At 40.2% G+C, this 17,951-nt stretch overlaps 1 protein-coding gene across 2 annotated transcripts in view; it reads left to right on the top strand.

Moving 5' to 3' along the window:
* The window catches only part of MYOCD (myocardin), an 89,723-nt gene that overhangs the window by 21,534 nt on the left and 50,238 nt on the right, over positions 1-17,951 (top strand). The window contains exon 2 of one of the 2 annotated variants that reach the window (XM_065896701.1): positions 13,330-13,395. In XM_065896701.1, the coding sequence (XP_065752773.1) occupies positions 13,330-13,395 (66 nt within the window). Of the gene's footprint in view, positions 1-13,329; positions 13,396-17,951 lie in introns of those variants that run through there. The other variant, XM_065896702.1, reaches the window with a different exon arrangement.

Genomic DNA, 17,951 nt, shown 5'->3' on the forward strand with positions numbered 1-17,951 from the left:
GGGTGGAAGCCTTACAAATCCATAGTTGTACCAAGACACTAGGCCCATCTGTGGTTTCCTTCCTGGAGCAGAAACTCACCCTTGATTTAACTCATCTTTTCTTTTCCAATACATACATATGAACTAATAGCCTTCACTGGGATATTCATACACACACAAATATTCTCCTTACAGTGAAAGAAAACGAAACCTTTTTCCTACTGTCTTTCTTTTTGTTACTTCCTCTTTTTACCTTTATCCCATCCTTGCTTTCTCTTCTTTTGTCTGCTCCCCTTTTCCCTAAAATCCTCAGTACGTTCAGAACTGATTCAGACTCAGATTTCATCAGATTAAACTTTTCCTACCTGTCGTATATAAACATTTCCATGAATACATGGCACTATCTTAACTTGATATGTCACCTCTGTCGCTGGTGTGAATAGAAGCTACTTTCTACCATTTGGTATCTTGAAACCTTGTAATTACTTAGAAATCATTCTGAGGGCTTGGTTTTGATCATCTAAATAAGGGTTGTGTAACTGGAGGACTGAGGGTATTTCAGATTAGACTCCTACACCGTACAAAATGTATATTTAAGTCAAGGATAAACCCAGCCTGCCAACAAAACAAAGTATCGAGGTCAGAAGATAAAGAAAGGGTAGAAAAGGATTCAAGGGTATAGAAGTAATATATATAAGTATTATACGACAGAATCTAGATCTAAAATCCATTTAATTAGAAATTAATTATGTTAGAATAATTAGTTAACAATTTGAAAAAAATAATGAAAGCCTTTTTAAATACTATATACTAAAATTAATTCCAGGTGCATTGCAAAGTCAGATAGAAAAACCAAAACCATAAAAATATAAGAACATTTAAGTGAATATGTAATTTGGAGATGGAGATTTTTCTAAGTATACACCAAAGATACAAATCATAACAGAGTTTTTAAAAGGATTGCATATAGAAATGTTAAATGCCAAAAATCATCACGAACAAAATTGATTGGAAACAAAAGACCAGGGGAAATTTACAACATATATGACTGTGTTTAATGTGCTTCAGATATAAATAGCGCTCCCAAACCTATAAGAAAATATAATCCCACTGGAAAACTTTGCAAAGAGTATTATAAGGCCACGCACAAAAGAAAAGATACTGATAATCAACAAATCTATGAAAATGTGTCTGACTAATTAGAAAGAATAACAGGATACCGTCATTACTTATCAAATTAGCAAAGCTTTTCTCCTCTTTAATAGCATTGTTAATAAGGGTGTAGTGAAATGCGAACCCTCCAAAAGTCCCAGTAGGAGTACAAAGTGATACATCATTTCTGGAAAAAAAAATTAAATGTACAATGAAAGGGGGTTTGTTAAACAGATAGTAAAACATGACAAAACGCTATGTGGCCATTAAAAATGAGAGTCTACATATACACACCCACACAAAAAGTGACAGTATATTACCAGTGAAAAAGCAAGGCGCAAAGCAGTATAAAGACATGGTCTCGTTTCTTCGCATAATATATTTGCTTATCTCTGTTTCTCAAGCCTACTTTTTTCCTCAGAATTTCCTGGAATGTTTGTTAAAATATACTTCCAACATACACCCAAGCTATTGGACTGTAGTCTCCAAGGAAAGATCCCAAAGAAATGTTCTTTTCCAGGTCCCAGGTGACTCTTGATATGAGATGAATTGGGAAAAGCCTGATCTAAGCTAATCTAATCTCTTCTGTTGCTTTAGATTAAACTGAGATCCAGAGAGATTCTGGGACCAGTCTAAAGAAACAACTACGTAAGAGCAGAGGGGGTTCTAGAATGACATGTGCTGTATTCCAGATAAGTGATCCCTTTTTAGGGCACCAAGCTTATGCAGACCGATATTATTAAATCAAATTCCCATCAGCCTCCTTCTATTTTGGTCAGACAGGTAACAGAACTTCTCTTCAACTCCTCTGTTTCACATTCAGTAATGATCTTTCTTTGTTGATGGCAAATGGAAAGTTTTCCATTTCCACTGTTCCCTAGCAATGTGACATTTTCAAACAGTAGCACAAAACTCTTTAAATAGAAAAGATCCATTTCTACTCTATCGTGACTCAGTAACAGACCCAGGATTCTTCTCAAACTTTCCTAAAAATGTCATCTTTGGGCTGGACTCAAGAGGAACATTTCAGCCAAGGAGACGCATTTTCCACTCTGTCAGGAATGAACAAGCATGGGGTTGGAACATAAAGTGTTTTGCAATCCTCAGAAAAGCAATACTTCTCACCAAAACCATGGCAACAACTCTGTGTGATGCCGTCAGAGTCTGGGATCACTCAGGAGCCTCATCCTAACTGGAGACTCCACTGAGCCCATCACCTGTGTTGGTGAGCATGGTACTCTACATGACTGTTGCTATGGAAACACTACAGACAGTAATGCTGAGCTGTGGGTTACTAAAGAGGCAGGGAGCATAAAACATGCCTCGTTTTCTAGCGGCTCCTGATTCTTCATTTGAAAGGAACCCTTCCAATGGAGGAAATACATTAAAACATAAGGTTTAACATGGAAGAAGTTACCATTTTATCATCCAAATGGTTCCATTCAGAATTTGCACCCATGAGGCAGAACTTTAAAGTCCAGAGTCATGGGTTTGAAGTTCGCTGTGCTTGCTTCGTAAGTCTATGGCCTTGGATGAGCTATTTACACCCTCTGGGCCTTATGAGTTATAACATAGGGATCAGAATTCATACAACTACAGGATTAATGGGAGGTTTCGATGAGATGATCTATATAAAAACTTCGGTCCGAGAGACTGGCACTTTTCAATTCTACCAATGCCAGAGAGACAGGGAGAAATAGTGAACAGGAAGATGGAAGAATTGATCTGTGTTGAGTTACTGATTCAGCTTCTACCATTCACTTCTTCTTCTGTCCTCTGCCTTTCCCACTTCACTCTCCGTACCGTATAACCTCTGTATCTCTGGTCCCTTCTTCCTACAAATCCCTCCTTTACAATTCGCATCACCTGCCCCCAGCAACTGCTAGCCCTGAACTTGGCCAGTATTTAAAGACAGCAGTGACTTTCTAAAACTTATGCTTTAGTGCTCCCACTACAAGTTAAAGCTCCTTCTCTTCAAATTCTGTAACCAGAACCCAGCAGTTGGGCTTTCTCCCGAAGCAGCTATTAGCAGTATAAAACAGAAAGGTATTTGACAGCCTTGTATAGTTTCGAAAGTGGTTAACTCGTTAACTCCATCCCAGTAATCCTGTGAAATTGGTTATTCTGGTTTGTTATTGACGCTGTTGCTATACACAGAGAAGGCTAGGACTCGTAGACAGAGTGACTTACTCAAGGTCACGCGGCTTGGTGGAATCAAAGTTGAGTCTCTGTTTTCCATTCCCACCCTTGCTCCATCATATTGCTTCCCTTTTGCATCAGGAAAGGTCTGTCTGGGCATGTAGCAGAGGTGGTTGTCTGTGTGACAAGAGAAATGTCACAGTGTCCATCAATCCCGATAGCTCCCTCCTCTTTAACCTGAAACTCTTCAGAGACGTGCACAGTTGTACCTGGTCCTTCCCATCCTGACTGGCCCTGCTTCCTCTGCTGGGCACAGGCAACTGACATGTTCTGGTTGCAACCCAGGGGTGTGTAGAGATATTCTAGCTCCCATCCTTTTTTTAAATTTATTTACTTTATTGAAGTATAGTTGATTTACGATGTTGTGTTGATTTCTGCTCTAAAGGCAAGTGATTCAGTTAGACGTATATATACATTCTTTTTCAGATTCTTTTCCATTATGGTTTATCACAGGATATTGAATCTACTTCCCTGAGCTCTACAGGAGGACCTTGTTGTTAATTCATTCTGTATATAATAGTTTGCATCTGCTAATCCCCAACCCCCAATCCTTCTGTCCCCTACCCACCTCCCCCTTGGCAGCCACAAGTCTCTTCTCTGTCTGGGAGTCTATCTCTCTTTTGTAGATGGATTCGTTTGTGTCATATTTTAGACTCCACATATAAGTGATATCATATGGTATTTGTCTTTCTCTTTCTGACTTGCTTCACTTGGTATGATAATCTCTAGGTCCATCCATGTTGCTGCAAATGGCATTATTTCATTCTTTTTTATGGCTGAGTAATATTCCATATATGTATCACATCTTCCTTATCCATTTATCAGCTGATGGACTTGTAGGTTGTTTCCATGTCTTGGCTATTGTGAATAGTACTTCTAGCTCCCATTCTTGGGTTGGGTATCCAGTCTCAGCCCCAGCTGCATGCAGGGAACCTAGTCCTGGTCCTGCACTATACTTGACCCAGAGGTTTCTATATATTCTTTAATAATCTTAAATAGGATGATGCTACCTATCCAGGTAGGGTTCACACTTGTGATTACAGAATACTAAAGGAACATATTCCTCCTGCTTCTGGGGAGGTAGGTTCTTGGGGTGATGACGGAACTTGCGACTCACATCCTGAAATTCATTTTGGGGGAAAAGCAGGCTAGGGTAGTCAAGACACATTTATAAAAGAAGGGTGACGTAAGATCCTCCCTATCAGGCATGAAAATCTATCATAAATCTAGAATAATTCAAATAGTGTAGTACTGGGGCAAGAAAAGCCCCAGACAGATGAGAAAATCAGAATTGAGAGCCCAGAACTTATGAATAAAGAAGCAAGTTGATTAGAATAAATACCTGTGTTTGTACCAAGAACACCAAATTGGACTACTTGTCAGTCTTGAAGAGAATTTAATATAGTAGAGCTGATATTTTTATGATTAGATAAAAATCACTAATGTAAATATTGTGTAGTAAAGAACAGCATGTACTGAGGATTCCTTTTTTTTTTTTTTTTTTTTTTTTTTTTTTTGCGGTACGCGGGCCCCTCACTGTTGCGGAGCACAGGCTCCGGACGCGCAGGCTCAGCGGCCATGGCTCAGGGGCCCAGCCGATCCGCGGCATGTGGGATCCTCCCGGACCGGGGCACGAACCCCTGTCCCCTGCATCGGCAGGCGGACCCTCAACCACTGCGCCACCAGGGAAGCCCTCCTTTTTGTTTTAACCTTAATATTTTCTCAGATCTTCCTATTGGTTCCTAGGCAAGTTATGGAAATTTCTAGAATGATATAAATATTGCCTAACAATTATTGTGTAATGGGTCACAATAATTATCACGTTTTTATTTTAACATTCGGGGGAAATATCACATTGGTTTTTATTGTCTCTTTTTGTCCTTAAATATAACATTGTAATGATTTTGATTTTTTTAATAAAGAAACTTAATTTTTAAAAAAAAAAGGAGCAACCTGAGTGCAAACATGTGACTCTTAATTCTGGCAACGATGCCCAAATGAACACAAAAATAGAGGGAAAAAAAAATTGCTTTGTTTCTGAAAGCTAAGACAGGCTGACACCCAAATGCAGCACCATAAGGGAACACATTGGGATGACATGGAAAAGACGCCAAGAACTCGCTCCCCTTCACCTCCCAGAGATAACCGTATGGCCTCAAAGGAAGCGAAGAGGAAGCTCCATGGATACCCGTAATTTGTAGGTGCTTGGAACTGGGAGTGGGGGAAGGCTTGGGCTGAAAAGCAACCCTCTGCTCAGAGTATTTTTAGCTACAGTGAAGCAGTGGAGGTTTGCCAAGAGCTCTGGGGACACAAATGGCCACAGCAGGCTGAAAGCAGGGAGGGCAGTGCTGGTCAGTAAAGCACAGAGAGACAGTCAGGGATGGAGGCCAGACAATAGCTGAGGACAGCTGTGCCCAGAGGGAAAGGCCAGTAGTGGTACGGTTTCTGCCCCAATAGCAGGGGTCTCCCACATGTAGCCGGAAGCAGGCATGGAAAGGGATGTGGTCATTCAGTCTCCACCTCTGTAGCGTCAGAGCTTTGCCAAACCTGGAGAAGAAGCCTCCCAGGGACAAATGCCACTGCCAAGATCATCCTGCCCTTGGCCGTCTGGCCTCTCCCTGTAGGCTTGGAGCACTGAACTGGCAACCAGGCCACCAGCTTCACTGGAGAGAAGGATTACAGCAGCTTCCAAGTGATAAGAGCAGCAAAGCCAAGGGTGCTGGACAACCCTGCCGTGCTTTACTTAGCTAGTGAGAAGAACGTCGGAATAACCCCTCAAGAGAGCTGTTTGCTTTACGGACCAAAAGCCTGCAAACAGTTCCACTTCTAAGAGTGTATCCCAAAGTAATATCTTGAGGGCGTGGCCCCAAATTAACTACAAAAAAACGTCTGCTTCAGTTTCACATGGTAAGATATGGGAAACAAACTCATTATTCAATAACAGGCATTTCGTTCAGTCACTTGTGGAATAATCGGAAAATGAAATACTATGCATTGAAGGGTATTCAATGGCTAGGAATGTATTTGTGATACATTACTAAAAAGAGCAGCTAATGAAGGAAAACTTACCGTATGATCCCACATAAACATATAGGAAAAAGGACCTCAAGTACATGAATCGAATATTAATAATAGTTATCTCTAGTTCAGGGATGAGTATTTTTTCTCCTGGAAGCCTTTCTGTATCTTGCAGTGTTTCTACATTGAGTTCATGTTGCTTTTGCTATCCACCCTTTATCCCTCTATGTTACATTCTAAGAGAATGGCTCAGACATCCCGTTTACTGATTTATTTTTAACTGTATTCTTTCAGCCATCCACTTGAGTGTGTTTATTTTAATGAACTAAGTTATACTTTGACCTTTGGTTTCGTTTTTAATTTTGTTTTTCTGATTATAGTAAAACACACATAAAATTTACAGTTTAATCGTTTTTAAGTGTACAGTCAGCGGTATTAAATACATTCACGTGGTTTTACAACCATCATCACCATCCATCTTCAGATCTTTTTCATCTTGCAAAACTGAAACTCAATACTCATTAAAACAATAACTCCCCATGGCCTGGTCCCCTCCTCCCCTGGCAATCACCATTGTTTTCTCTGTCTCTATGAATTTGACTACTCTAGGGACTTCATATCAGTGGAATCCTGCAGTATTTGTCCTTTAGTGACTAGTTTATTTTACTCAGCGTAATGGCCTCAAGGTTCATCGACATTGTAGCATGTGTCAGAATCTCCTTCCTTGTTAAGGCCGAATAATATCCTACTGTCTGTCTACACAACATTTTGTTTGTCCATTCATTCACTGGTGGACACTTGGGTTTCTTTCCACCTTTTGGTTACGGTGAATAATGCTGCTGTGAACATGGGTGTACAAGTATCTCTTCTAGTCTCTGCTTTCACTTCTTTTGAAAGTGAATCTCAGAAGTGGGATTGCTGGATCATATGGTAGTTCTATTTTAATTTTTTGAGGAGCCACCATACTGGTTTCTATAGTAGCTAAACTACGTTCTCAGCAGCAGTGCAATTTCGTCACATCCTCATCAACACTTGTTAATTCCCATTTTTTTTTAACAGTAGCCATCCTAATGGGTATGAAGTGGTTATTTTATTTTATTTTTAATTAATGAAAATTATCTTGCCTGTCTCTGAGAAATACCTGCTCCGTTTGTTCACACTGTTTCGTTGAAGTTTGGAGCCTTTCTTTCATGGTGCTGACATTCCTCCCAGATGAGGTGATTCTTGATTGTACCCTCACGTATGCCCTGTGGATACCTGTTAGACTGTCTGGTGCACAGGTGAGCACAGTCTGTGGGGAAAAGACATGTTGCTTCACAGTCTGAAGCCCACCACTGTGTCTCCCAAGATGACTTGTTTACCGCTCCCACCTGGAGACAGTTTCATCCCACATAACCAATGCCCGATCCAGTGTATGGAGGGGTACAGGACATAGTAGGGGCAGACCTCTAGCTTTGGTACCCCAATTAACAATCCTGTTACACTGAGCCTTAGACTCCCTCCTGCTCCAAGGCAAGGAGGATTCTTGGCATGGCTTTCAGTCACTCACTTGTGTATGTCTTGGGATGAGTTTTCCAATCCAGTCAGTTCCATATTCATTTTATGTCTCAGAGATTACTTACGGTTCCAATCCACTGAGGAATCCCCTTTTTCTTTCCCTGTGAAGGTACAGGTTTTTTAAACTATCATTTCTGTTATTTATAGCAATCAGTGTGTACTCCGTCTGCCATCTTGAAACAGAAAACATTGACTACTTTTGCTGCTAAGAGGAGAGAAAAGGATAAGAAGTGTAAATTAGTATAAATTAGAACTTAGCACCTAGAAACAGATCATGGCTTATATTAGAACTCTAATAAATGATGAAAGCAACATTACAAATCAGTGAGCAAAGGAAAATTCTTTAATAAATGGCAGAGATATATGTAGTTTGCCAATTATTTGGAATAAATTAAAGTTATAGTCTAGCCTCAAGCCATACGTCAGATTCCACATGTGGGGATATATGTATATATTTCTCTCTCCATTCATATCACCAAATTCTTCCATTTTTTTGTTCAAAAGTGTTTTCATATTTTTCTCTTTCATTCACTTCTATTACTTTAATGCAGTCAGTCTAAGTCAAAATAGCTTTATATCTAGAGAACTTAAGCAGACTTCAAAATGGTTGACACTAGTAATGGGTTATCTTTCTAAACTTTCCTTTATTGGATTAAGATCTATGATAAATACAAAATAATTGAGGATTCTTACTTTTGGTGTAATACATAGAATATGGAAGTTATTTGACGGAGAACTTGCAAAATCACTTATTCCAATCAATATTTTGATAGAATTTACTAGTAAAACAGTATGGGCTTGGAGGGTTTTTTGAGGGGGGAACTTTCTGGTAATCAGTGTAATTTATTTATTAAATATAGCATATTCAGATTTCTGGTTCTTCTTGTATCAATTTTGGTAAGTTGTAGTTTTCAAGAAATTTTATCTAAATTGTCAAGTTTATTGGCACAAATTTGTTAATGATATTTTCCTGTTATCCTTTCTAATGTCGAGTGTCTAGGGTGGTAATTCCTGATACTGGTAAAATTTATCCTTTCTGTCTCTCTCTCTTTTTTTTTTTTTTTTTGTCAGTCTGGTGAGGCTTTGTCAGTTTTGTTGTCTTGGCAAAGAACCAGCCTTTGGCTTGTTAATTTTCTCTGGTACTTGTCTGCTTTCTGTTTTGAAGATTTCTGCTCTGATCTTTATTTCTCTTCCTTCTCCTTACTTTGAGTATACTTCTTTTTTAGCTCACTAAGGTAGAAACTTAGGTCATTGATTATTTAACTCTTTCTCCTAATCTAGCAGAAGCACTTAAGACTCTAAGTTCCCCTCTAAGCATTGCTTTATCTGCATCCCATAAATTGTAGTATGTTGTATAGTCATTATCATTCGGTTCAAAATATCTGTAATTTCCCTCGTGATTTATTTTTTGGCCTATGAATTATTTAGAAGTTATCACCTGGTATTTTCCTAACTAGCACATTGGTTCCCATTTCTAATTAATTCCAGTGTGATCAGAGAAATACTTTATATGAGTTCAGTTTTTCTTAAGTTTATTGAGACTTGTTTTATGGTCTAGTGTATCTTGATGAATGTGCTATGTGCACTTGAGAAGGATGTTTATTCTGTAGTTAGTGGGTGTAGAGCTCTGTAAATATAAATTAAATCAAGATGGTTGATATCGTTGTTCACATCCTCTATGTCATTAGTCATTTTTTATCTAGTTCTACCAAGTGTTGAGAGGGATCTTAAAAATCTACCATGATTTTGAAATTGTCTATCCCTTTAATTCTGTCAGTTTTTGCTTCCTGTAATTTGAAGCTCTTATTAGATGCCTATCCATTTATAATTGCTAGGTCTTCCTGATGAATTGTCTTTTTTATAATTATGAAATGTCCCTTCTTTATCTCTGTTAATACTCTTTGACTTGAAGTATATATTAACTGATACAGCCATTCCACCTTCTTAAGATTACTGTTTGTATGGTGTATCTCTTTTCCATCTGTTTTTAACCAATCTGAGTCTTTATGTATAAAGTGTGTCTCTTGTAGACAGCATATAATTGAATATTGCTTTTTTAAAAATCCCTCCTGATAATCTGGCTTTTGAGTGTTTAACCCATTAATATTTAATGTAATTATTGATTACCACTTTAGTACTCATTTTCTGTTTGTCCCTCTACTTTTTGTTTCTATTTTCCCCATTTCTTGCCTTGTTTTAGATTATTTGAATATTTTTTAACATTCCATTTTAATCTATTTATTCTTTTAAATTATACCTCTTGGCATCTTTTTTTAGTTGCTCTAAGGATGAGAATATACATAATTAACCTTTCGTAGTCTACCTACAGTGTCTACCTAAAGTCTACCTATAGCCTTTGCTGTCACAAAGGGCCCTTGATGTTATAATTGTTACCTGTATTACGTCTACATGCCTTAAGGACATCACCAGACAATGATATGACTTTTCTCTAAACAGTTTTATACACACACACACACACACACACACACACACACACACACATATATGACATATATATTTCTTAAACTTAAGAAGAAAAAAAATCTTTAAAATTTACCCAGCTAGTTACCATTTCTGATATGCTTTCATCATTCTTGAATATCCAGGTTTCCTTCTGCTATCATTCCCCTTCAGCCTGAAGAATTTCCTTAAGCATAGTAGTAAGTAATAAGGAATTTACTTCCTTATTGTAGTAAAGTCTGCTGGCAACAAATTATCCTGTTTCACTTTTACCTGAACATATCTTTATTTCACCTTCATTCCTAGAGGATATTTTCTATTCTGGGTTGACAGTTTCAGGTTTGTTTTCATTTTGTTTTATTTTCTGGACTCCATGATTTCTGCTGAGAAGTCTGTGATTATTTAAATCAATGTTTCCCTTTATGTAATGTGTTGTTTTTCCTGGCTACTTTCAAGATTTTCTCCTTCTCTTTGGTTTTCAGCCATTGGATTATGATGTATCTAAGTGTGGTTTTCTGTGACTATATCTGGTTTGGGGCTTGTTGAACTTTCTGAATCTGTAAATTTCTGTTTTTCACCGAATTTAGGGAGTTTGGGCAATTATTTATTTTTCTCCTCTCTCTCTAGGACTCTAATTAGCTGATATTAGACTTTTTGATATTGTGGCACAGGTACCAGAGGCTCTGTCCACTTTTTCCATCATTTCCCTCTCTCTTCTTCAGTTTGCTCTGTGTTCAAGTATACCGATTAATTACTCTAATATTCATTCTCTTTTCAGGCCTTTTGGTGATTTTTTTATTTCAGATATTCTACTGTTAAGTTTTGTATTTCCATTTGACTCCTTTTTATGTGTTCTGTTTTCTTGGTGAGACTTCCTGTCCTTACATTCATTTCAAGTATGTTTTCTTTTACTTCATTGAGCATAGTTGAAAATAGGTAAAGGCCTTGTCTGTTAATTCCAACATCTGGGTCATCTCAAGGTTAGCATCTTATTATTGTCTTTTCCATTTAGAGTGGGTCACATTTTCCTAATTCTTTGTTTGTAGAGTAATTGTGCATTGCATCCTGGACATTGTGAATCTTATACATAGACTCCTACGGTCCTCAGGAGAATGCTGATGTTTTTGTTTTAGCACACAGTTAACCCAGGTAGAGTCCCACTTTAAGCTCTCTCTTGCCTGTGTGCACAGATGTTCAAATTCCAGTTTAATTTTAAACCTTTGCTTTGCTGCTTTGAATCTGCCCCATGGAGACATCATTAGTGGATCAACCTGAAACTTGCAGAGATTCACACATGGAATTAGGGAACCCCTTCCTTCTCCAGCTCCCTCCCTTGCTGATTTCCCCCCTGATGCCCTGGTGGGCAGCCTTGGTTGTCTGGGCACCTTTTCCTGATTCCTCTGGCCAGAAAGATGAGCAGGTTTTCTATTGGAGTTTTAACTACCTATGACTTGCCACTCCATGACTACAGGCCACCCTCAAGGCAAAGCCTCCCACCCCAAAATGAGAAACTCACCTGCGCATGTAAGTCACCTCTCCAAGTTTCAACTCCTCCCTACAGTCTGCCTGATTTTGTCACTATTCAGAATCCTCACGTAGTTATTTTTCACATTATGTTCAGAGTTTATGGTTTTTATCAGTAAGAGGGTTGGTCTGAAGGAGGGCTTGAATAATAAACACTCGTGTTGTTTTCATTTATCCACAAAGTAAAATAATTTAGTCCTCTTTGTTGTCCAGTCCTAAGATGGAGTCATATGAGGCTATTCAGTGAAGCACAGTCTAGCCACCAAAAGTAATTAAAAGTGTTTCAGCAACATTGGTCTCTCCCAGAGAAGTTTGGTGAGAAGCTAATTTCAAAACCCACAGCAACACTTTTTAAAATTGTCTTTCTCCCTTACTCTCTCAGTGTATCTTATGACTGCATTTGCTCTGAAGCCTCACTCTGAAATACTAAATAAACTTGAACATCAGCCCATATATCCTTTTCATCTTTGCTTCTCTTCTCTCCATTCTAATTTCATCTTCATAAAAGCAATGCTTATTCTCTCTTTTCATTATAAGGTGATTAAACCAATCCCTCTCCTTGAAAATTTCTGCTCTTTCTGTTCTTATCCTGAGCAACTTAAACCCGGGAACCAAGATGGCGAACTCAGAATCTCCCTGAGAAATTGTAAATGTCCAAAGATGATGGGTATTTTTTTAGGAGGAAAGGGGTGAAGAGAATGAGAAAATCATAAATAATATGCTAGGGATAGTAACAAAGTTTTATAATTTATAGTTTGGACAGATTACAATGTTTTAATTTTTCTAAGTAAAGCATGACTCCAATAGCCCTTCTCTGATGGGATTCTAAACTCTCAGAATACTACCATTTATTGATGACTTAGGTGCCAGACACCCTGCTAAGTACTCTGCATATACAGTTTAATCAAACTATGTAACAATCCTGTAAGGCAGGCATTGCTCCCAGTTACAAATGAAAACACTCTGAGGGTCAGAGACGTTGAACAACTTGCCCAGAGTTACCCACATAGGAAGGGGCTAGAGATGGGATTTGAACCCAGGTGAGACTGGAGAGGCCAAGCTTCCTTTACTCCGTCTCCTCTTTTGAAATCATGGCCGAGTTCCCAGCAGTGTTTGATGGTATTCACCTCCCAGGTGGTATAGCAGGGGAAGACAGAGCATGGTGCTTTGAAAGTAACATTCACTTCACAGAGCAGACAAGTCTTCTAGTCTCTGGCTGTTACCCACTTACTGCAAAACCCTGCAACCCCCTCAGCTTCTCTCATCCTTCCTTCTCCACGTCTACAACAAACACGCAAGTGTCCTTCACGCAGACTTTCAGAACTGTTCTAGAAATAATGCAAGAAGAGTGATGCAAAAAAAAAAAAAAAGTACAAGGCAAATAGAAGTGACTGCAATCGGTCTTGGCCCAACTCACAAACTAACACTTGCTTTTCTAAGTTTTACAGTTACGGCTTCAACAGAGAAGGACCCAAGAACAGCTGGCTAACCAAGGCATCATACCACGTGAGTAGCTGCATCTCTTATTGACTGATCTGTACCATGGGACCATGCAGCTTGAGAGCTGGAAAGCACCTCAGAGGTCATAGTCTAATTCCATGGATCAGTCTCCCCAGATCCTCACAGACTCTGTATCAGCAGGAATCCCAGACCTTGGAGGCTTAGCCCCAAATGCTACTCACCTGTAAGGGCTTCCCTTTAATCATATAGGTTGTACCTAAAATTCTAATGCGGTGGTTTGTTTACAGGACAAACACAATTCTATGGGCATCCATCCCTCTCTCCTACTTTTAGAATTGGATCTAATCACTCTTCTTTCCGGAAGCATCAATCACATCATCTTTTTCTCACCTCCTCGGTTTCACTTCTGTTTGGGTACCTGAGTCCACAAGTAATTGAATATTGTCCAGTGCTTCCTTTCTGGAATAATGAGCGGTAATACCACTCTAGTGAAAATGGTATAACATTGAATTACTGGCCATCATTTGGGTCAAAGAAGAAGGATTATCATATCTTTTAGAAGATACGTTTGAAATTTCCTGCCAGTTTAGCAATGGAAGCTAACTTTTGGTTAGCTATAGAAACAGGAAAAGTACTGGAGAAATGGAATCACCATGTAAGCTCCTTTAGGTGACACTTTCTAACTTCTCACCCCAGCAAAATTTAAAAGTCAGTATCCGTAATGACTCCTGCGGAAATCCAGGTCCTTGTCATGACTGTGGCTTCAGGGTCAAGCATGCAACAAGCAAGCATGTGCCCCTTGATTGAATGTCCTGCAGGTAGTAACCTTGGTGCCCTGTGATCCAAGGTCCAAACAATTTAAGTGTTGTCCGTGCTTCAGAACCAGAACAGAACTAAGAATATTTAAGCCCCTTTCCTTTGGTAATTCAGGTGAAGTTCTTTGTTCATGGCTAAGCCCTACAAAGAATAAACAGCAGGTGACCTTATGGCAGAACAACTTTTATAGAGGTTTGCTAAAGCACAGAAGAAAGATCTCACCTTGCAGTTGAAAGGCTGCTTCAATAAAATGTACAGTTAGGAAGAGAAACCAAAGGTACAAGTCTGTGTGGCCTGTTTCATCTCAGTCAGCCCAGCAGGGCAGGTGCTAAAACCCAGGAAAGACCAAGAGTCTGCAGACTTCAAGACAGGTAAATACGTTCGCACTCCGATGTGAGCAGGCCAGTCTTTTTCAGAATCCTGTAGAAGACACGTAGAATCGAATTTGTTTAACCGCCTCTGGAAGAACGATTCCCTAAGAATGGAGTGTAGACAAGTGTAGATCCACCAGGATCCTCTCAGTGTCTCTGCCACGTGCCCTCAAATAGAAGATGAGCACATCAGTTTCAGTGGGATTAAAATAATCTGTTCCTTCACGGGTGTTTCTTTCCCTTAATTCTGGAAAGGCAATTGGAGTAGAGAGGCCTGGTACCTTTGCATCCCCTCAAGCCGTTCACAGCTGATTTAAAGTTTAACCTACGTGCTTAAATAATCCAAGCCTGGGTCTTGCAGCTGGCTTTTGGACGAGAATAAACTTTTGTTTTTAGGTTGCTGGGGTTAAATTTCAGGGAGTCAGTGAAACACCTAATAAAAATAGGAATGAACCCGATGGTACATTTTTACATAACACCCTTATGTAAGTCTTGCAAATTGAATGTCCATTTGTAGAGTCGAATCCAATGAAGATATAATATTTTGTTCTCCAGGATTTTCAGAATCACATAGTGTACATATTAACGAAATACTGCTTGACAGAAATTTTGCATCCATAGCCCACTGTATGATTAAGATAATTGCTGGGGGAAAGTCCTAAGAGTAATGCAATGATACTTCTTTTTAATTCAGCAAAATGAGGAGGGTTGATTAAGCATTGTCAGTTTTCCTTACTCTTTAGCCACCTCCTCTCCAGGCTTCCCAAGGGTGTCGATTCTGCTGTGGAAAAATGTCAGAGCCGCAGCAGGTGCACCCTGCAGGCCCAGCCCCTAGACCTCGATGACTTAGTGCTTCCGGGGAAGCCAGACCCAGACGAGCCTCTGCACCTGCTGAGAGGCTGGGGGCCGAGATGGTAGCCTCATCAACCCAGACGTGAAACATGCAGTCTGTTTACTCAACGCCCCCGGGGGCGTGCGTGTAAAAGCAGCCGCTCCAGAGGAAGGAACAGGAGCCCACAGTCTCAAGGTCCTTTCAACTCAATCAAACTCAGCACGTTTCATGATGAAGACTCTCTGCAGGGTGGTGTGCCAGGTGCTGTGGGGGGCCACAGTGAGCAGGACCGTCCTTCACGGAGACTCGAGATTTCAGGGGAAAAGGTGACAAGAGACACATAGTATGAGTCAGGGTGAAACTAGTTATGTGCTACAAGAGGGCTCTTTATGTCTTCGTTCTATCATTTGAATTTTTTGAAGTGGAAGGAAAGAGGAAAGGAGGAAGAAAGGGGGTAGAATGGAGGGAAGCAAAGCCGGTAGTCATTGGAGATCATCTAATTTACGGATTTTCAATGTTTTTTAATAGTTAAAGATATTGTGTCTGTGTGTGTATATATATATATATATATATATATATATATATATATATATATACTCCCCTGGTGGCGCAGTGGTTGAGAATCCGCCTGCCAAGGCAGGGGACACGGGTTCAAGCCCTGGTCCGGGAAGATCCCACATGCCACAGAGCAACTAAGCCCATGTGCCACAACTACTGAGCCCGCGAGCCACAACTACTGAGTCCGTGAGCCACAACTCCTGAAGCCTGCACGCCTAGAGCCCGTGCTCTGCAGCAGGAGAAGCCACCGCAATGAGAAGCCCACACACCGCAACGAAGAGTAGCCCCCGCTCGCCGCAACTAGAGAAACCCCGTGCACAGCAACGAAGACCCCAATGCAGCCAAAAATAAATAAATAAATAAACATTTTTAATTTATGGAAAAAAAATATATATATATATATACACACTGACTGGAACAGGGTCGGGGTCCTCTGTCCCATTCACCTGGCTCCCCTCATCCCTCCTAGATGACCCTGATTATCCTCCCCAGAGCGCTGGTCGTCTTCAAACAGAGTTTGAAAATCCCTTCCCTAGTCCACGTCTCGTTGGCTTTAACCTCCATGAAACCGAGATTGGAGAGGCCTAGGCGGCTTTTCAAACATCCCAAAACCAGGGCCCAGTGTGGTCCTACTTACAAACCTGAGCTGTGAGACTTTAAATGCACGCACAATAAAATTAGTAACACGATCTCACGTTATCCATACGTTGGAAATAATTGCAGTGCTTCCCCTGAATTTTCAAACTTGTCGTAACTGCCTAAATGGGAAGCTTATGGCCAGGTGAATTGTCCATCGCCCTTATGGTGCTATCGGATGGCTCTGCAGTTTTTAGCTGGTCAGTGGAAACGCCTGGTCTCCTTGGACAGAATTAGTCATGAGTTGTACATTAGATTAAATCCCAAGGGCATTGTCCATTGCAAACAAAAGTGCAGTCCTCTCCTAGTGCGGCAGAGCTGAGGCCAGAACCCGTGTCTCCTGATCCTGGTATAGGGCTCTTGACTCAAATATTCAAAAGGAATCGTTGGAACTGTAAAAGCACTTCCTTAAGTTTCTATCATCAAGCATTTTGTGGCCAGAAAAATTCAGTTGGAATTTGGGAAAATAAAAACGTGTATATGTGAAAATGCCAAGGAAAAGCCCATGGTTTTAATGAAATGGCTTTGGGTTCTACGTTGTAATCTATGTCTCACCGTGACCAAGAGTGAATGGAAAATTCCACTGAGTTTGCTCTGTGGCTGGTCTCATTTCAAATGCACGCCAAATTGACGATTAAGTAGAAGGTTTCTCCCCCACTGACTCCTGTGGGACCATGGGTGATTTTCAGTAGGCTGGTGAAACGGGTCCACGTGGATTGAATTTAATTCCTTCCTCCTTCGTGGGCTTTGCATCCTGCAGGTTTCAAAGTTACTGATGAGTAACCAACAGGCCACAGCAATCAGAGACTCAAAGTCTCTTTTATAATCGCCCTTCCTCACCTCTCTTAAGCATGTACTCATATCTTACTTGTATGTATTATAGGTCTAGGATTTTCCCCTTCCAGTGCTTTGAATGCACCTAAAGGCATTTTTCCTTGAATTTAGTCAAGGAAGGCACACGGCCCCTTGAACAACTTTAAACAGTGGGAAAGCGTTCTCGGGCCAGAAGCACGGGCCCAGGTTGGCTTCTAAGATTGCTTTCACGTTTAGAGTATCAGTGGTGGAATTCACATTTTCCAAAGAGTCGTGAAATCTGAGTGAAATAGCCTCTCAACGTTAATGTAGAAATACTACTTTAAGAATATATTGTTTGGACTCCTCTCCAAAATCCTTCCTCTGAATCTCAAAACGGAGATTTCAAATTGCCTGCCTGTCACCATCAACTAGAGTTCAAAGGGATGGCCTTGCCACCCCTCCCTGCCAGGCTCCAGGCTGCAAGAGGACATCAAGTTTCTCTTATTTTCTCTTGCCTTTGAGATAGAGCCCAGGCTCGTCCTCTGGAGACCTATGGATGGGGCTCAGATCTGTTCATTATTTCTCGGGCAGAT

This window comes from Phocoena phocoena, chromosome 19 (assembly GCF_963924675.1).
Source record: "Phocoena phocoena chromosome 19, mPhoPho1.1, whole genome shotgun sequence".
Taxonomy (NCBI): domain Eukaryota; kingdom Metazoa; phylum Chordata; class Mammalia; order Artiodactyla; family Phocoenidae; genus Phocoena; species Phocoena phocoena.